This window comes from Sorex araneus, chromosome 8 (assembly GCF_027595985.1).
Source record: "Sorex araneus isolate mSorAra2 chromosome 8, mSorAra2.pri, whole genome shotgun sequence".
In the NCBI taxonomy this organism is placed as follows: Eukaryota; Metazoa; Chordata; class Mammalia; order Eulipotyphla; family Soricidae; genus Sorex; species Sorex araneus.
Window position 1 is genome coordinate 49,193,050 of NC_073309.1, and position 19,746 is coordinate 49,212,795.

Consider the following 19,746-nt stretch of genomic DNA (forward strand, 5'->3'; position numbering starts at 1 on the left):
ACCCCTCCCAAAAGAGCCCACCACCACCATCTAACCTTCCTGCTCCCTGGATAGGGAGATGGAGGAAATAAGTGACAGAGGTTTTGTTTTGCCAAAGGAAGGACATGTGGAGGCTTGCCTCTGAGAAAGTTGGGCTGTTAATAGGACACAGAAAACGAGCTGAGCAGGCTCCTACCTCCTACCTGTGGTGACCCCACCTCCTACCTGTGGGCCACCAGGCTGAGGTCGTCTCTGGCCTCTCCCCAGTGTCCTAAATAGGCACAGGTGGGAACCTGCTCTCCTCCAACACTCAAGTCTTCCTCCTCCAGGCAGCTTCCCAAGATTGAGCCCCATGGAAAAATACTCAGCTTCTCCCACTTCATGCTCCTCAGGTAGGTATGTTTTTGTACTTGTGTGTTGAAGTGAGTTTGTGTTTATGTGTGTGTGTGTTGCACACGTCCATAATAACTTTATAATCCATTAAAATGTTAAATGTCTTCTAAAATAAAAATTATTTTTTAAATATTATAAAGTATTTTATATCTAAGATTCTAAAAAATTTAAAGAAATGTATGGGTTTTTTTAAAAATGCCTTAGGGTCAGGGAGAGTGTAAAGTGGGTAGGGCATTGGCTTGGGTTTCATCCGTGGCATCCCACATGGTCCCCAGAGTCCCGCCAGGAGTGATCACTGAGCACAGAACCAGGAGTAAGCCCTGAGCACCACTGGTGTGTCTCCCCCACGCCCCTAAAAAAACTTCAATCTATAATTTGGAGGGGGCTCTCAAGAGGTTCTCAGGAGGTCCAGGTGCCCCGCTGGAAATTCTCGGCCACGTGGGTTGGCCGATTCAATGCAAGGGTCCAAGAAAGGTGGTGCTGGCTCCAGGGCTGTACTGCTGATGACTGGGGGGCCACCATGAGGTGCCAGGCATGCCAGCTTACCCAGTTCGGTCCCTGACATTGCATATTATCGTCCCCAAAGCACAGGCAGGAGTGACCCCTGAGAACAGAGCCTGGAGTGATCCCTTAACACTGCCAGGCGTGGCCCCCAAATGAAACTAAACCCAGCAAAATAGGACAAGCAGGCTGGAGAGAGAGTAAAACAGGGAGGGCGCTTGCTTTGCATATGGCCAACCTGGGTTCAGGTCCCTGGCATCTCATATGGTCCCCAAAATACTGTTAGGAGTGATCACACATACACACACACACTCACACATACTCACACACACATACTCACACATATACTCACACACTCACACACATGCACACACTAACACACATACACATACATACTCTCACACACACATACACATATACTCACACACTAACAAACATACACATACATACTCACATGCGCACACACACACACACACACTCACACACACACAAGAAATAAGTCCCAGGACTGGGGAGACAGCAAAACAGGCTGGAGCACAGGCCTTGCGTGCAGGATTCCTGGACTTGATTCTGAATACCAGATGGTCCCCGGAGCACTGAACCAGGAGAAGCTCTGAGCACTGCCAGGCGTGGCTCCAAAGCCAACTACCAAAAGGGAAAGATAATAAGTACGAGGAGGGGCCGGAGCGATAGCACAGCGGGTAGGGCGTTCGCCTTGCACTCGGCCAACCTGGGTTCGATCCCCGGCATCCCATATGGTCCCCCAAGCACCGCCAGGTGTGATTTCTGAGTTCAAAGCCAGGAGTAACCCCTGAGCATTGCTGGGTGTGACCCAAAAAAAAAAGCAAAAAAAAAAAAAATAAAAATAAAATAAGTACGAGGACTTGTTATTGTTCTCAAGAGAAAAATAGTTTCTCTGGGCAGCTGCTCCTAGGGTGAGTGTCTGAATATGCAGGGGAGACCCCGAAGCACTCGCGGGCAGCTGCAAGCTGACTGGGGACCTGAGGGCCAAGTCTGGCCTTTGGGCAGCCAAAGGAAGAATTGTGCGGCTGTGGGAGAAGAGATGAAGGGGCTTGGACAGCGCGGGGTGTGGGGGGTGAGGGGCCCCTCCCTGTCTGAGGCTGGTCTAGTCACTGGCCACTGCTGTCATCTAGTCCAGACAGAGGGGGCATTGGGGAAGCAGGAGAAGGGGACTCAGGTCCGGGCTGGGAATCTCAGCCTCCCTCAGGGTCCCCCTGTCTCATACGTCCCTCCCCCCAGTTACACATCCTCCTCCCAGTCTCTACTCTTTTTTGGGAGGGCCACACTCTGTGGTACTCAGGACTGACTCTTAGCTCTGTGCTCAGAGGTCACACCTGGCGGGGCTTGGGGAACCGAATAGAGTTCTGGGGATCGAACCCCAGTTGGCTGCACCCCACTGTGCTCTTTCTCTGACCCTTTTCTCTACTCTGTTTGGCTTTTTGGTTCACAACTGGGCCAATGTTCAGGGGTTACTCCTGGTTCTGAGTGCAGAACCAGGAGTAACAGTGCTTGGGGGATCATATAGGATGTTGGGGATTGAGCCTAGCTGACCCAGGCTCAATCACATGCAAGGCAAATGCCTTACCTACTGTACTATTACTCTGGCACCCCTCTCTCTGGAGACAGGAGACCATTGCTCCTGCTCTGTGCTGTGCCACCCTAAGCAAGGCTCTCTCCCTCTCTGGGCCCGGGAGATCCCATAGTTGGAAAGTACCCTTCCAGAGGTTGGAGCGAGTCCAGGGAAAAGGCATTTGCTCTGTATGCGGCAGACCCAGGTTTAATCCTGGTACCACACATGGCCCATGAGCACCACCAGGAATAATCCCTGAGTGCAGAGCCAGAAGTAAGTGCTGAATGCCGTCAGCCACAGTCCCCTTCACCCCCAGATAAAGAAATTATTACCTCTCTGTGCCTAGGGAAAGCCTGGCTTCACACTAGAAAAGTAGCACCTAGGGACCAAAGCTATAGCACAGTGGGGAGGGAGCTTGCCTTGCTTGGTCTGTCTCGCTGTTACTGAGCACCCCCAAAACCCAGCTTCTCAGTTGCCTTTTGGAACTGGGAGAGAGGTGGACAGTGTAGGGATAAGGGGCCATCTTTTCTTTTCTTTTTTTTGGTCACCAAAAAAGTACCCCCGGCGATGCTCAGGGGTACTCTTGGCTCTGCACTCAGAAATCACACCCAGCGATGCTCAGGGGTTATTCCTGGTTTTACACTCAGGAATCACTCCAGGCGGTGCTCAAGGGACCATATGGGATGCCGGGAATCGAACCCGGGTTGGCTGCATGCAAGGCAAACACCCTGCCCACTGTGCTATTGCTCCAGCCAAACATTCTATTTTTTTTTTTTTTTTGCTTTTCAGGTCACACCCAGCGATGCTCAGGGGTTACTCCTGGCTCTGCACTCAGGAATTACTCCTGGCAGTGCTTGGGGGACTATAAGGAATACTGGGGATCAAACCCGGGCTGGTCACATGCAAGGCAAATGCCCTACCCGCTGTACTATAGCTCCGGCCTAAGGGACCTCTTAGCAGTTGCCAAGACTGATCTGATCTCCAGCACCATATAGGGTTTCCGGAGCACCATCAGGTGTGACCCCAAAAGAAATGAAAATTCAGAGGTGAGAGAAGCCCCCCCCTTTTTTTTTTTTGCCTTTTAATTTCTCCCAGTAGGGTATTCTACAGGCTGGAGTGATAGCACAACAGGTAGGAAGTTTGCCTTGCATACAGCCGACCCGGGTTTGATTCCTCCGCCCCTCTCGGAGAGCCCGGCAAGCTACGGAGAGTATCCCACCTGCATGCCAGAGCCTGGCAAGCTCCCCATGGCGTATTTGATATGCCAAAAAAAAAGTAACAAGTCTCACAACGGAGACGTTACTGGTGCCCGCTCAAGCAAATCGATGACCAACGGGATGACAGTGCTACAGTGCAGGGTATTCCACAAGCTGAACCTCTCTAAGCCTCTTCGCACCCCCACCTCTCTCCCTTTTTGCCACACCTGGCAATGCTCAGGAACCACTCCTGGCAGTGCTTGGGGGACCATATAGGATGGCGGGGATTGAACCCAGGTTGGCCGCATGCAAGACAAATGCCCACCCCGCTGTACTGTCTCTTGGGTCCCAGCATTTCATTCTCTTTTAGTTATTTATTTGGGCAGTTGGGGACCCAATCTGCTGATGCTTGGGGATAAGGAGGTTGGCCACATGCAAGACAAGCACCTTAATCCCTGGACTATGGCTCCAGTCCCTCCTCTTCTATAAAATGAGATTTTCTGTGGTTGGAGCAATAGTACAGCAGGGAGTGCATTAGCCTTGCTACTTCCGGGTGTACCCCCCCCCCAAGCCTCCCAAAATAAATAAAAATAAATGAGATTTCCCTTTCTTCACCATCTAAAAACCTTTGTATTAAAAGGTTTTGTACCAGAGGTGGTACTTGATAAGTGCTAAATAAATGGCATCCATAATAAATAGCACTGTAGCACTATCGTCCCGTTGTTCATCAATTTGCTCGAGCGGGTACCAGTAACGCCTCCATTGTAAGATTGCTGTTACTGTTTTTGGCATATCCAATACGCCACGGGGAGCTTGCCAGGTTCTGCCGTGCAGGCGGGATACTCTTGGTAGCTTGCCAGGGTCTCCGAGAGGGACGGAAGAATCGACCCCGGGGTGGCCGCGTGCAAGGCTAACGCCCTACTCGCTCTGCTATCGCTCCATGATAAATAAGAATTATTATTAGTGACTCCTCTCCCTACATTCTTCTTGTCCATGAGTGTATTATAAATATCATAAAACTAAAATAAACCCATCAACAGGATCTCTCTCAGAAATTTATTTATTTATTTATTTTCTTATTTGGGGGCCACACCAGGCAGTGCTCAGGGCTTATTCCTGTCTCTGCACTCAGGAATTATTCCTGGCGGTGCTCGGGGAACCATATGGGATGCAGAGGATCAAACCCAGATCTCACCTGCTAGTCTATCTCTCCCGACCTCCTCCCCTAAAATTTTATTCTCCAGCTCCAAACTTCCTCAGTCCCTGCTACCGGTCCTGACCCTGACCGCGCCACCCCTACAACATCCCCACCACTAACCCTTTGTTTCAATAAGCAAAAAAAAAAAAAAGAAAGAAAGAAAGAATCTGAAGGTCATTGAGGGAAAATTTTTCCAAGCTCACACCGCAAGGCAGAGCAAAAAAAAAGAAAAAAGCGGGTTCGTTCCAGGGAGGGGTCTCCACCTCCACTTTCACCTGGAGCGCCCTAGCCCCTGGCGGCCGGCTCGGGACTCAGTATCCCGCCTACGTGCACCGTCGCCCGCACAGAGCTCTGACCTCGGGGGTGTGTGTGTCCTGGGGGTTGGCCCTGCACTCTCGGGAAAATAGAAAGGAGTCGCCTCAAGGGATTGAGGAGACCCACTCAATGACTGAGGGGGTCGGGGGTAGGGGTCTTCCCCGCTCGGGATACTCCCCCACTGAGCGGGTCTTCCCGGGATTGGGCTAAGCGCCTATTAATACCGGCCCCCGGGGCGGCGCGGCAGTGCGCAGGCGCGGGCGGGTTCCGCAGGCGCGCGGGGCCGCGGCGGAGCGAGGGATTCCCTCTGACGTCATTGCTAGGATACCAAACAAACACTCGGCCGCGCCGGCCGAGCTCCTTATATGGCTAATTGCGTCACAGGAACTCCGGGGAGGCGGGGCCGGGATCCCCTCCCGCAGCGGGCCCCTCCGCGCAGCCCCCAGGACCCCCCGAGGCCGGCCAAGCCATGCAGGGGGTCCCATCACAGTTGGGGAAGTCCTCAGGGTGGACGGTGCGGGACTCGAGGCTGGGAGCCCAGAGATTTGGGGAAGTTTGTAACGCGCGGGACGGTGACGTAAGCAGGGGGGCGGGTCCCGGGCATATAAATACAGGCCGGCAGCTCTGGATTTCATTCATAAGACTGGGAGCTACGGCCACGGCAGGGACACGCGGCACGGGGACTCGGGGACTTGCTTGTTGTGGATCTTCTTCTGGGGGCGCTCGGACTTCGGCTGCTTGTCTTCTTTTCCGGAGAGAAAGTTTTTTTATTTCCCCCTCGCAGGATTCTTCTCGGTTCGTTCTACGTTTGGTTGCGGCGGATTCGACTTACTTTTCTTTCGCCTTCTTTTTATTACTCCCCTCCCCCCGTGGGGCCCGCCGGACGCGTGGACGCAACCTCACCCGAAACCGATTCGGTACGACAGGACAGCATCTGTCGCTTCTGGGGGAGCGATCCCCCCCAACATCCGTGAACCCTAGGGAGCCTGGACTTTCAGGAGATACAGCGGCATCGTGTGCGGTCCGGACCCCGCTGAAGAACTGTACGGAAACTTTGCCACGGTCAGCGTGGGACGTCTCCCTTCCCGGGACAGCGCACGAACTTTGGGGACGCGCTTGGCTCAGCACCTTTCTTTCCCCACCCGGCCATAGCCTTGGCTTCCCGGCGACCTCAGCGTGGTCACAGGGGCCCCCCTGTGCCCAGGGAAATGTTTCAGGCTTTCCCCGGAGACTACGACTCCGGCTCCCGGTGTAGTTCCTCACCCTCCGCCGAGTCTCAGTATCTGTCTTCGGTGGACTCCTTCGGCAGCCCGCCCACCGCCGCCGCCTCCCAGGTAGGTTCGAAAAGGTCGGGACACTGTTGGGTGAGGCTTCATTGTTAAAGTCACCGGTGGAGGGAGCGATCCTAGCCTAGAAGCGCCCGAGGGGCACTCGCCTGGCAGCATACTTTTGCAAACTGCAGCGTGCATGGAGCGCTGAGAAGGCAACGCAGAGAGAACAAGCTTGGGGTGGGGGGGAGCTTGGGGAGCCGATCGGTGCAACGTGTATGCGGTAGAAGAGATGAGAACTTTGAACCGACTCGGGACGGCCCCGGATTCCGACTCCCAGGCCGAAGCGAGCGCGGTCGGACAGGTGGGGGAAGTCCCGAGGAAGCTTCCACTCGCCTCCTCCCTTTCCCTTCGGCCGTCCGGGCGCCTCCTCCCGCAGCCCAGCGCCCTCGCGCTCGCTAGAAACACGGGGCTCGAACTCTATGCTGGAGACGCAGCCTCCGCCTCCTGCGCGGGGACGTAACGGGGGATCCGTGCGTAACGGCTGACGCGCTGGAATCCTCCGTCTGACGCGGGGCACGCACAGCGCGGCGCCCCCTCCGCCCGCCCCGCCCCTGACGTCCCGGGAGCTGCTATTTTGGAACGTCGGGGCCACGTTGCTAGGGGAGGGGGCAGCCCGGCCTTCCGATTGGCTGCCGCGGCGCGGCCTCCGGCCAATCCCCTTCCTCTTCCTATTTGTAGGGTGCAGCTCCCTTCCCCCGGTTCTGTCCCCGGAACTCATAGTTCCTTGGCCAGGGAGGTCCCTTTTACGGGCTTCCAGCAGCCGAGCACGGGTGACCTGCTACCAGCCAAAGGGTCCTTGAGGACCCCGCAGAAATTAAACCCTTCGCTTTCCGGGCTGGGGGTTGGTGATGTTACTTGTGTGCCCGAACGGGTGGGGGTCTTCAAGAGACGTGGCGTGGTCACCCTCTTCTCCAGGCACCTACAGACGCGCACACGCGATTTCTGCTCCCTGTGCCGGGTCTCCCTCCCGTCTTTGCTTTGAGTTCAGGGCTAGAACCGCTGACCCTCGGGGGAGGCAGCCAGGTGGTCTGGGGAGCCCCGCCCCCTCGAGCTTTCCGGGACGCTGATTGGCCGGTGAACCAGCCCATCCCTTACCACGCCCCTTGGGAGAGTTGTTAAGCCTCCCGAGCAGTCCTAGGATTCCATTCGGGGGTGCAGTGGGGGGAAGGGGGACATGAGCGCCGCTTGGACTTGGGGGCCCGGGACTTACGCCATCCCCCCCGTCCGCGACAATCTGGGGGAGCTTGGATCGTCACTTTTTTCTACCTGTCCGTCCACCCTAACCTGTCACTTGTCAGTTTCACTTTGGGGCGAAACGATGACTTGATGGATGTGACTAAACTCCGTGCGTCTCCCAGAAGGATGCGTCTTCGTGCATCCTCGTCTTCCGGGCGCCTGGCCCCTGCATGGGGGTCTTATAGACCCTCCCAGCCCCTTGTGCTGGCTCAGACGTGCGTGTGTGTGTCTGTGTGTGTGAGTGCCGCCCAACGCTTGGCCTAGGGCCTCTCCCTCTCCCTCCCCTTGCCTCTGGGGTGGGGGTGGGGTGTTGTGCCTGTGTGTGGCTGTGACTCGGTCCCGGGGGTTCTGTTAGCCGCTTGTGTCCAGCCTCCTCCCCACCCCCCCACACCTAAGAGTCACCAACCCGGGGTGTGAATCACCACCCGCTGGAACCCGGCAACCTTTCCCCGAGGAAGGAGGAGGAGGTAGAAGGCAGTTGAGCAGAAATCCTCTCATTAACCACTGCGTCACGGTGTAGTGGAAGGGTGGGTGTTGTGGCTTTTTGCCTGTGACACACACATCCACACCCGCTCCCCCCTGTGCTCACTCACAGGGACGGAGTGTGGATGTGTGTTGGGGGTGTGTGTGTTGGTGTCTCTGTTTGTGCGTCTACGCCTGTGTGTGTATGTGTCACCCCGTAGGAGTGCGCCGGTCTCGGGGAAATGCCCGGTTCCTTCGTGCCCACGGTCACCGCCATCACCACCAGCCAGGACCTCCAGTGGCTCGTGCAACCCACCCTCATCTCTTCCATGGCCCAGTCCCAGGGGCAGCCCCTGGCCTCACAGCCCCCGGCCGTTGACCCCTATGACATGCCGGGAACCAGCTACTCCACGCCGGGCCTCAGCACCTACAGCAGCGGGGCAGCCAGTGGTGGCCCTTCCACCAGTGGGACCTCCAGTGCACCCGGGCCCGTGCGCCCCACCCGAGCCCGGCCCAGAAGACCCCGAGAGGAGACGGTGAGTCAAAGGGCTCAGAACTGGGGCTGGGGGAGGAAGCCAAAGTATCGACAGGAACCTGCTGTTTCTTGGGGTGAGGGACAGGAAGATGGTCTCCGAGCTGCAGAAGCTGGATTGTCCAGGTCCCCATCAGAGAGCACCCCAAGTGTCCCCTGCTGACTCCTGGGGTCCTGGAGGGAGGAGGAGGTAGAGCATGCAGCCTCATGATCTCTGTCTCCCCCTCAGCTTACTCCGGAGGAAGAGGAGAAGAGAAGGGTGCGCCGGGAACGGAATAAACTGGCAGCTGCCAAGTGCAGGAACCGTCGGAGGGAATTAACTGATCGACTCCAGGCGGTAAGGATGGGTGGGGCAGGGACGCTGGGCTGAGGGGCTGAGCGTGACTCTCTCCCCATCCTCTGGCCTCTATATGGGCTCTCCTCCTGGGCTAGCACTTGAGGGTCCTCATAAGGACTAGGTGTGGCCCAATGGGGTAGCCCCCAACACTATACACAGAGACCCCCACACCCTTCTGCTAGGCGGCTCTCTGCCCGGGCTTGTGGTGCCCCCAGCCTGGTGAACTTGGCTTTCACTTCCCTTTGAGGGGGGTTATGAGGGACCATGCATGAGGGTTGGTCCGGTCCCTCCTCCCTCTGGCCTTGGGCACATGGTTGTCCACTTTGGCCTCAGTTTCTCCCTTGCAGCCTGCCAGGTTCCTTCTCACTTTGAGGAGCTGAACGTCTGTGAAGTTCAGTCCTCCCGTCTAGAGTCTGCTCCCCACGCCTTGTCCTAGACTCAGATTCTCAGGGCTGGGCTGGGGGAATCCACCACCAGGGACCCCTCCCATTATTGAACCCCCATCCCCCACGCAGGCTGACGGTTTCCAACTTTGGCCTCTCAGGGTGACACGGAGGGAAAGCTTGTTTGTAGGGTGCTCTTTGTACCTGGGAGGGAAGGAGGACTGGAGACATGGAGACAGATGGCTTTTGACCACTGTATTTGTGTGACGGGGGTGGCTCAGGGGGACAGCACTTGCCTTGTGTGGGTTCGATCCCTGGTTGCAAGAAGGAAAGGAAAGGAAAGTCTTCATGCATTGATTCAACAAACCTACAAGACTTCCACCGAAGGAAGGGGGTTGTCCCCAGTCCCTGCGGGACGCTGTCCCCACCTCCTTTCCGTGCAGTGCTGCCTTCCAGCCCTGAGCCCTGCAGCATGCCCCAGGGAGAGGGTGACCGCCAGCTGTGCCCCGCCCGGGGGGCAGGAGACCCCCGTTTCTGAGTCACTCACTGTGTGCTTTCCTCCTGCCTCCCCACCGCTCTCCGCCGCGGGACCCCAGGAGACAGACCAACTGGAGGAAGAAAAGGCCGAGCTGGAGTCGGAGATCGCCGAGCTCCAAAAGGAGAAGGAGCGTCTGGAGTTTGTGCTGGTGGCCCACAAACCGGGCTGCAAGATCCCCTACGAAGAGGGGCCGGGCCCGGGCCCCCTGGCGGAGGTGAGAGATTTGCCGGGGTCTGCGGCCGCCAAGGAAGACGGCTTCAGCTGGTTGCTGCCGCCCCCGCCACCGCCGCCCCTGCCCTTCCAGCTCGGCCAGGACGCACCCCCCAACCTGACGGCTTCTCTCTTTACACACAGTGAAGTTCAAGTCCTGGGCGACCCTTTCCCCGTTGTTAACCCTTCGTACACTTCCTCGTTTGTCCTCACCTGCCCGGAGGTCTCCGCGTTCGCCGGCGCCCAACGCCCCAGCGGCAGTGACCAGCCTTGCGACCCCCTGAGCTCGCCCTCCCTTCTTGCTCTGTGAACTCATAGACACAAAACAAACATACACACACACACACACAAGGGAGAGAGACTGGGACGAGAAGGAGAAGGAGGAGGAGGAGGAGGAGGAGAGAGAGAGGGGAAGCCCCGAGCTGGCGGTGTGGCCTTCCTGCCTCTTCTGTCGGACTCGGCTGCCACTGCCATCGGACAGGACTCCCTGGCGTTGCGCCGCCTCTTGCGTTCTGCGGCCCCGGCGAGGCCCAAGAGCTGGTGACTTTGGGGGCGGGATGGTGGGGGGACCGGGAGGGGCTGCAGGAGGACCCTTGGGCCTCCGGGGAGGGTTGGGGTGGGGAGGGGAGGATGACGCCCACCTGGGGCGCTGGGGGTGGGCTGGGGGCCTCTCCAGAGAGTCCCCGCAAGGCACTGGCACACTCTGCCCTGCTACTCGCAAAGTGTTCCCCGACTTTTTATGGGGGGTGGGGGGGGTGGCTAGATTGGTTCTGTCCGCTCCCCACCCTTGGCTTTATTTATCCAACATTTCCATGTGGTTCGGTCCTCCTCGGAATTGAGCCGCACGCCTTTGAGAGGGAAGTTGATATCCCCAAGATAGACTTTCCCCGGCTCTTTTATGCCCCCCCTGCCCCCCCCATTCCCCCAATTAATCTGAAATGTGAACCTCCAGTCTTGACCGTCCAGCCGCTCCCTTCCGGGAAAACCGGCTCTGAGTTGAGTTTCTCACCTCTTCGGGATCCCCCACCCCAATCCCCTATCCTCGCTGATGAATTACAGTGTTATTCCAGAACCCTGCCCGCCCCCCCCACCTCCTTCCGCCGCCCCTCGGACCTTCCTCGTGGGGCCTCTCTGGTCCGGGCAGCAGGGGGCGCTATGGGCCCGTCCTGCTGCAGCGTTTGATACTGTGAAATGAGTTGGCTGCCTCCGGGGGTGCAGCGGGGAGGGCCAGAACCCGTCCAGAGAGCGATTGTGTACCCCCCTACTCCCCCAAAGCCTTCCCTTGGTCGCCCCTTTTCCCTCCCCTCCATAGGGACAGATCCGGAAGGATGGCGCTTCTGCATCCACCTGGTCTCTCTCCTTAGGACCTCCCTAACCCCCTGACCTTGGTCTTCAGGACCTGCCTGCCCCCAGCCTAGGACGCCAACTTCTCCTCCCAGCCCCTGGCACCCCTGCATCCTGCCTGGATAGGCAGCTGGAGCCAGGGGAGGGGGCAATGCGGTTGTTCGGGAGAAAATCTCAAGGCTGAGGCTTTAAGACCGTCACCCCCAATCTTTCACGAACTGGTAACCCCCAGGGACCCAGCTCCCACCCACCCATCTTAATTCTGTGTCCTCCCCCCCCATTCCTTGTGCTTCACCTCATGAGAATTTTATCCTGAGGCAAATTCATATTTTTTCACATGGGATGCCGTTCTTACCCTCAAATGCATGGGAGATACTCCACCTGCCCCCCCTGCTGAAGTGGGGGCTACCCCGTTCCTGGCTATTTATCCCTCTCCCAGGTTCCAAAAGGCACTTCTATCTATTGTGTATAAAGAAATATATTATATATGGGTGTGTGAGCATTTTTGAGTGAATGTGTAAGCGCTTTCAGCAACCTCAGTGATGGGAGGCAGGGGGATCCCCTCGACCCCCAAAGGCCGCCGAGGAATTGGAAACCGAGTCAGTCCATGTCCACTGACCTTCCCACCTCTGGCTGTCTCTGTCCTGCTGCTCTTGGCCCCTTGCGGAGTGCCTAGCCGCTGGGGACCTTTCCCAAGTGTCCCTCCCTCTGTCCTTCTCTAAGCTTTGGGGGGCTGTCTCTTTACGGACTGTCCCATCCCTCCAGCCGTCTTCTGACTCTGGCTTTGATGGGGACCTGATATTTCACCCCCACCCCTGGGTTTTGGTGTGGAAGCTGAAGCGATCCTTGACTCGGAGAATGTAAGGTTTGAATGTGAGACTGTGAGCAACCACAATGTATTGTCCCCACCCTGCGCTGTATTTGTGACTCTTTTTGTATTTTGCACCTGACTCTGGGGACAGTGGGGTCTGCCCTGCACCACGCCGCTCCCCTCCCCAGGGTTCTGCACTGTCGCCAATAAAAAGCTCTTTTAAAATGCACCCACCTCAGCATTTGTTTGCATCCTCCACCTTACCTCCTTCCAGCAGGAGATGGGATATTAAATTGCTATTTGAGGGAGGGGGGTGTTGTTGCACACGGGGAGGGGCACCCAGCTAGAACTTCTAGAAAGAGGAAGGAGACAGAATATTATCTGTGAGGTGTGTCACTGAGAAGTTACTGCTGGTTATGGCTCCTGCGTGGAGAAAGGAAAGAAAATGCGGCTTTCTGGAACTGCAAGGATAATAGCACTGTAGGGGGTACATTTGCCTTGCACAGCGCTGACCCGGGTTTGATCCGTGGTGCCCTTGATAATCTTCCCAGCCCAGTCACTGGGTGCTGAGCCAGGAGTAAGCCCTGAGTGTGGCCCCCAAGCAAACAAAATATACACCTTCTGACAGTAAGCTACAAACTAGGGACAAGAGAGGTTGTTCAGTTTAAGGTTTGCAGGTCGCACAGCTGACCCTGGTTCAAGCCCCACTCTCTGATTCTGCAGGCGTGACTCAAACCCACCTACCAAAAATCCTAACAAAATTTTCCTGTCAAGCCAGATATGTGACACAGTCCTTAACTATCAGCGTTTATTTGCTTGGGAAGCCTCACAATTCTATGAACCAAAGGACCGGGATCCCCTTACACTCAAGCTGGGCAGAGCTGGAAACACTGCAGAGACTGAGCGAACCCCACTCTTCTCATTCCATGGAGAACCCGGATCTGTTCCCGGTCAGGGACAATCCAGAATGGACAGATTTAGGAGACTCCTGGGGAATAGGGAAGCTGATGGAAGAAAGAATAAAAATGGTCTGGGAATCAGGGGAGCCTGCTGAAGGAGGGGGCGGCTGAGTTCTAGAGAATGCAGAGGGCACGGAAGGAAGAAGATGATCAGGAATTGCATAAAGCGGTGCCTAGAGAGACGGTTTTCGAGACTGATGGAGCTACAGGTGACAGTGGCTAGAACAAAGGACGTGGAGACAGGTTTGAGGATCAAGAATTATGGGACCAGAGCAAAAGTACAGTGGGTTGGGCATTTGTCTTGCATGCGGCCAACCTGGGTTCGATCCCCAGCATCACTGAGTGTGATCACACCGACCCCACAAAAAATAAAGGAATTAGATACGACCTGAGGCTTGAGAGATGGTACAGTGAGGAGAGCGCTTGCCTTGCATGCAGTTGACCCAGGTTTGATCCCTGACTTCCCATATGGACCCCTAGCACTACCAGGAGTAATTCCTGAGCATGGAGCCAGGAGTAAGCCCTGGCATTGCTGTGTGTACCCCCACCCCTTAAAAAAATGCAAAAAAATGTTTGATTTTTTTTTTTTTGCCTCCCAGGCAGGGCTGGGGAACCAGAAGCCACTCCTTGCAATTCTCATCCAACTGGACTGTTTGGTTGAATGCCAAGGGTCAAAGATGTGTTATTGCTTAGGCCCTGTTGTTCTGAGAACCTCCAGGTCTATATCTGACTCGTGTAGGTGGCTTTCAGGGTTACACCTGCTGATGTGGTAACACAGACTGAACTCTCTCTCTCTCTCTCTCTCTCTTTCTCTCTGCCTCCCCCAACCTTTCTCCCCCCGACCCGCGGTGCTCAGGGAACTATATCTCTGGCCCCTCCACTCTTTTGTTTTGGGGCAACACGCAATGCAGTCACTCTGGGTGTCAGTGTCAGTGCCCAGGACTGCAGTCTTGCATGGTTCTGGGATGGAACCCTGGGGCTCCTACATGCATTGCGGCCCTCTGAGACATCAGCCCTGGCCAGAGAAAGTCTCTGGACAGTACCAAGGAGCTGTGGCAGGTCATGAGCACAAGAGGAAGGTCAGGGGCCTGGAGCGATAGCACAGGGGGTAGGGCGTTTGCCTTGCACGCGGCCGACCTGGGATCGATTCCCAGCATCCCATATGGTCCCCCGAGCACCACCAGGAGTAATTCCTGAGTGCAGAGCTAGGAGTAACCCCTGTGCAATGCCGGGTGTGACCCAAAAAGCCAGAAAAAAAAAAAAGGCAGGTCAGGTGTAGGTCAGAGCTCTAGGAAGAGTCTTTTAGCTGCCAGGAGGAGGGTAGCTGGAAGAGAAAAGAGAGTAAGACCCATGTCGGAGATGGGGGGTCAGTTCCTCGGGCTCTGGATGGAGTGCCAAGGAGTCCCAAGACACTGACGAGGCTGAGCACTGAGCAGAGAGAACCTAACGAGTAGGTCGTTTGGAAAAGGCAGTACAGGGCAGCGGTGATGAAGCTGTGAACTGGGGGCCTCCGTAAGCTGTGTGGCCTTGGACGAGATGATCCATCTCTCTGAGCAACATCATACTGAGCCGAGCTAGTGAGCTCACGCATGCGCTGAGAGCAGAGTCCTGCTGCAGTTGCTAAGGTCCAGGCGCCAGGGGCCCTGATCCCTGGTTCAAGAATATTCGCTTCTGCTGTTAATCCCTTTTTGCCCTTCAGGTGTCTGTCCTTATGCTACCCTGACTCCCGTTCTCAGTTCTCACCTCCTTATCAGATGGCCTCAGATATTCTCAACTTGCCTCTCTGTAGTTATCACCTTTGGAGTTGTCAGTTAAATGGGTAATTAATGATTGCTTAACGTTTGCCTCCTCTGGGGAACTGAGAGCATCACCAGGTCAGGGCCCGAGTGGCTGTTAGTGAGTATCCAGCACCACCCACTGCAGGACTGGGCACCAAACAAATCTTGGCAAGTACCTGACGAGTGAGTGGATGACGGTGAATTAATAAATAAGCGAATGATGACTATTTGACTGCGTAATCGATGCATACGTGATTAAATGCACACACGAGTGAGCAAACGGCTGAGAAAACAAGTCGTAGGAGAGAAACCTAGAATGATTCTAAAACCTAAGTTCTTTACAGGAAAAAAAAGACGAGTTTTTGATGCACACAAGGCTCTGCATGCAACAAGTAATGCCCTAACGGGACACTTGAGAGGCAGGGATGTGGGTTGTAGATAATTTTTAGTCCAAAGCTATTTGGGAAAGAGAATTAAAAAATTAAAAAAAAAACAAACACGAAAAAAACCTCGCCCGAAAGGTGGAATTGAACCACTCTGTCGCTAGACAGCTACAGGTTTGAAGCCTGCACCCCAGACCACTGAGGATCATCCGGGCAGGACACACCTCCGTCCCAAAGGTATATAAAGGCCATATTTTAATAAACTTTAGAGTTATGGTGCTAAAAATAAGCGTGTAAAAATTTTTATTTCAATATTTATAAAGTTTTTCCTATCGTTACTTGCATGATCTATCATTATAAAGTGTTGTTTTTGCCTCGTACCGTACGATTCATGATGAGTCTGGAAAATATCTTATTTGCATACCGCCACGAATTGTGGGAAGTGGAGTTGCAATATGAATCTAAAGTCTCTACCTATTAAAGGGCCAGAGGTTTCCTTTCCAATGAAATAATTTTTTTGTTGTTGTTTCCAAAGGTGACAATGGAAATTCGGCGTTCAGAAGTCTGTTCCTTGAAAAAATCTGAATTTGGCTGAGCGGAATTTTGCTCCAGCCAAAGCAGAGCTTGGTTGAGCAACTTTCTTCCAATCCCGGAGACACCGGGCAAGCGGGCCTGGTGCGACACCTGCTGCTCTTTTACAGAACTGCAGTGAACCGAGGAAACCGTGCTAGCTTGAGTCCCAGGCACTGTCCTAGGTGCTGGGAATGATCCACTGATCAGTTCCCACTGAGTTTAAATAGGACAGAGCCTAAAGGGGCTGGAGTGATAGCACAGCGGGTAGGGCGTTTGCCTTCGCTTCCCAGCATCTTATGTGGTCTCCTGAGCGCATCACTGGGTGTGACCCCCAAAAAATAGTATAGAGCCTGTATTTCTGCACCTGTACTCCATGGCCAGGGAAAGGGAAGCTAAGAAACGGATACCATCTTACTCCAGTCACACAGCCTATCAATTTGAGAAAACCGAATGCGTGCCATCAAAATTACAATAAAAATATGATCCTGCTCATATCTCTGTCAGTGATTATTTGACAATACCATCCCCCCACATAATCCTATGTAAAAGTCAAAGTTCTCTCTTCTTATTTTTGATTTTTCGGCCACACCCAGCAGGGTGCTCAGAGGTTACTCCTACCCCTGAATTCAGGGATCACCATATGGGATGCTGGGGATCAAACCCAGGTTGGCTGTGTGCAAGGCTAGCACCCTTTCCGCTGAACTAACCACCCCATCCAGTGCAATCTTCTGATGCACTAGGCAAGCATTCTCCTCTCTCGTGATCTTATTGCATTTGCTGAGCCTTCTGTCTATATCTTCTTGGTTTCACATGACTACTTCCCTATACGCTGGTTGTCTCAACTCAAATATCACACTTACAGGCAGAAAAACCTGCCTTGCATGCAGCTAACCCTAGTTTGATCACCAGCCTTTGTCACATACTTTCCCAAGCTCTGTTAAGGTGCCCTGACTAGTAGTTGAATTAAAACAGTAAGCCCTAACATGAAAATTGTAAGCTCTGAGGCAGAGAGCCAGTACAAGTGTTTGAGCACATGGTCCATATTATAGGAAGTAACCCTATCAAAATCTTATTTTTAGGAATAAAGATAAGTATGTGGGAAGTTCAGGTTGAATCTCCAGCACTACATGGTCTTCCCAAGGACTGCCAGAGTGACACCTAAGTGAGATAGTACAGTGGAAAGGGCACTTGCCTTGATGTGGCTGACATGGGCTTCATCCCTGGCATCCCACATGGACTCCTGAGCTCTCCAGGAGTGATTCCTGAATGCAGAGCCAGGAGTAAGCCCTGAGCACTGCTGGGTGTGGCCCCCAAACCATAACACAAACCAAAGCAAAGCATAAAATTAGGAGGCTGGGGAAATGGCTCAAGGGCTGACCTTATTCCAGATATGTAGAAATGTAGGTTCCATCCTCAAGCTCAGTATGGCTCCCTAAGAATCACTGAAGAGATAGTATTGTGGGAAAAGCATTTGCCTTGAACGCAACCAGTTGGGATTTGATTTCCAGCACAGGAATCAAATCTGTTTTTTTTGTTTTTTGTTTGTTTTTGGCTCACACCCGGCAATGCACAGGGGTTACTGCTGGCTTTTGCACTCAGGAATCACTCCTGGTGGTGCTCAGGGGACCATATGGGATGCTGGGAATCAAACCCGGGTTGGCCACGTGCAAGGCAAATGTCCTACCCGATGTACTATTGCTTCAGCCCCAAATCTGTTTTTCTTTTTAATAAAAAGGAAATGATGTGGGCTGAAGGGAGTGATAGCACAGCAGGTAAGGTGCTTGCATACAGCCGACTCAGGTTTGATCCTGGGTCATGGTATATGGTATATGGTCCACTGAGCACATCCAGGAGAAATCCTGAGTTCATAGTCAGGAGTAACCCCTGGGCAGCCAGGTGCAGCCCACAAAAAAGCCAAAGCAAAAAAAAAAAAAAAAGAATCACTGAATGTGGCCCCCTCCAAAAAGAAAAAAAAAAACTTTAGGAAATGTTACGATGTTTTAATCTGGAAACCTTAAAAACATCGCCCCTCAGAGCGGAAGAGAGAGTACAGTGGGTAAAGCACTTGCCTTGCATACAGCTGACCCTGGTTCAGCCTCTGGCACCCCACATTGGCCTCTGAGCATACAGCCACGCGTGTTTCCTAAGCAGAACCAGGAGTAAGCCCTGAGCACAGCCAGGTCCAGATTCAAAAGAAGCCCTTCTAATCCTTTGATTTCTGGTTGTTGTTTGGTTCTTTGTGTGTGTGTGGAGGGCAGGGGGTCAGGGTAGTGCTTGAAACCAGGACCTCACACATGCAAGAGGTGTGCTGAATCTCATCCTCACCGCGCCCCCCCCACTACTTTTTTGTTAGTTTGCGCTAACTAGCTAGATAGTTCTAGCTTGCCTGTTGACAAAATCTGGGACAGTAATTCCTGTAACTACATCTGTCTGCAAATGGACAGGCATGACTGGAGGCAAGGGAGATTTTCTGATGATGCATGCACAAACATTTTAGATGCTAATCATTTGTGTTTATTTTTACTTTCATCTATTTCTAGCAAGCGATTCTACTTCCTTGTCCATAAAGCAACATCATTTCCTTTTATTTGCTTATTTTTGGTTTTTGGGTCATATTCAGCTGTGCTCAGGACTAACTTCCGGCTCTGAACTCAAGGATCACTCCTGAGGGCTTCAGGGGACCATACGGGATAACAGGATTGAACCTGGGCCGGCTGTGTGCAAGCGCCTGACCTGCTGTACTATTGCTCCCCTCAGCCCACATAATTTCCTTTTTATTAAAAAACAAAACAGGGGCTGAACAGATAGCACAGTGGATAGGGCGTTTGCCTTGCACATGATTGACCCGGGTTTGATTCCCAGCACCCCATATGGTCTCCTGAGCATTGCCAGGGGTAATTCCTGAGTGCAGAGCCAGGAGGTGATCCCTGTGCATTGCCGGGTGTGACCCAAAAAGCCAAAAACAAAACATTTGCTTTTGGGTCAGAGAGACAGTACAGCCAGTACGGTGCTTGCATGTGTGGCCAACCGGAGTTCAATCCCTGGCACCCCATTAAGTTCCCTAAGACCTGCCAGGAGTGACTCCTGAGTGCAGTGCCATGGGGATGGAGAGATATCACAGCCTTGAACGTGGCTGACCTGGGTTTGATTCTGGCATCCCATACGGTCTCCCAAGCACCACCAGAAGTGATTACACTACTGGGTGTGGCCCCAAAACAAAAAGTCACTCAAAGTCATAGCAGTTAAGAGAAATCGAAACAGGATTCAAATAGAGAGTGGGGGTGTCTTTAGATTCTAATTAAGAGATTTCAGGTCTTATTTATTTATTTATTTATTTTTGCTTTTTGGGTCACACCCGTTGATGCACAGGGGTTACTCCTGCACAGGGGTTACTCCTGGCTTTGCACTCAGGAATTACTCCTGGCGGTGCTCAGGGGACCATATGGAATGCTGGGATTCAAACCCGGGTTGGCCGAGTGCAAGGCAAACGCCCTACCCGCTATGCTATTGCTCCAGCCCCTCAGATCTTATTCTTGATCTCTGGAATGGTATGTTGGGAATTTTGGGGAGATAGGAGGGAGAGAAAGACAGAGAGAGAGAGAGACAGAGAGAGACAGAGACAGAGAGAGAGAGAGAGAGTATCTAGGAGTGGGTATTTGGCCTGATGTCAGCATGTATTGTTCTTGAGATGAGTCA

General features: G+C 53.8%; 1 protein-coding gene and 1 non-coding gene across 3 annotated transcripts; one reads left to right on the forward strand and one right to left on the reverse strand.

Moving 5' to 3' along the window:
- Positions 1-5,800: 5,800 nt before the first annotated feature.
- FOSB (FosB proto-oncogene, AP-1 transcription factor subunit) lies at positions 5,801-10,797 on the forward strand. 2 transcript variants are annotated; one of them, XM_055146133.1, is made up of 5 exons: positions 5,802-6,507; positions 8,424-8,738; positions 8,964-9,071; positions 10,051-10,206; positions 10,347-10,482. In XM_055146133.1, the coding sequence occupies exons 1-5, from the start codon at positions 6,382-6,384 to the stop codon at positions 10,347-10,349; spliced, it is 708 nt and encodes a 235-aa protein (XP_055002108.1). In that variant the 5' UTR covers positions 5,802-6,381; the 3' UTR covers positions 10,350-10,482. The 2 variants fall into 2 exon arrangements, with proteins under 2 accessions (XP_004607790.1, XP_055002108.1); XM_004607733.2 differs by having other exon boundaries at positions 5,801-6,507; positions 10,051-10,797.
- Positions 10,798-15,605: 4,808 nt separating this feature from the next.
- Positions 15,606-15,692, reverse strand: TRNASTOP-UCA (transfer RNA opal suppressor (anticodon UCA)). The gene has a single exon. It is a non-coding gene; the product is annotated as a tRNA-Sec (tRNA).
- Between the last annotated feature and the right edge of the window lie 4,054 nt (positions 15,693-19,746).

Bases quoted from the DNA above. Each gene is read 5' to 3' on its own strand.
- FOSB (XM_004607733.2), top strand. From the start codon at position 6,382: ATGTTTCAGGCTTTCCCCGGAGACTACGACTCCGGCTCCCGGTGTAGT. The intron at 6,508-8,423 runs GTAGGTTCGAAA...GTCACCCCGTAG, and splicing joins CCACCGCCGCCGCCTCCCAG to GAGTGCGCCGGTCTCGGGGA. The intron at 8,739-8,963 runs GTGAGTCAAAGG...TCTCCCCCTCAG, and splicing joins GAAGACCCCGAGAGGAGACG to CTTACTCCGGAGGAAGAGGA.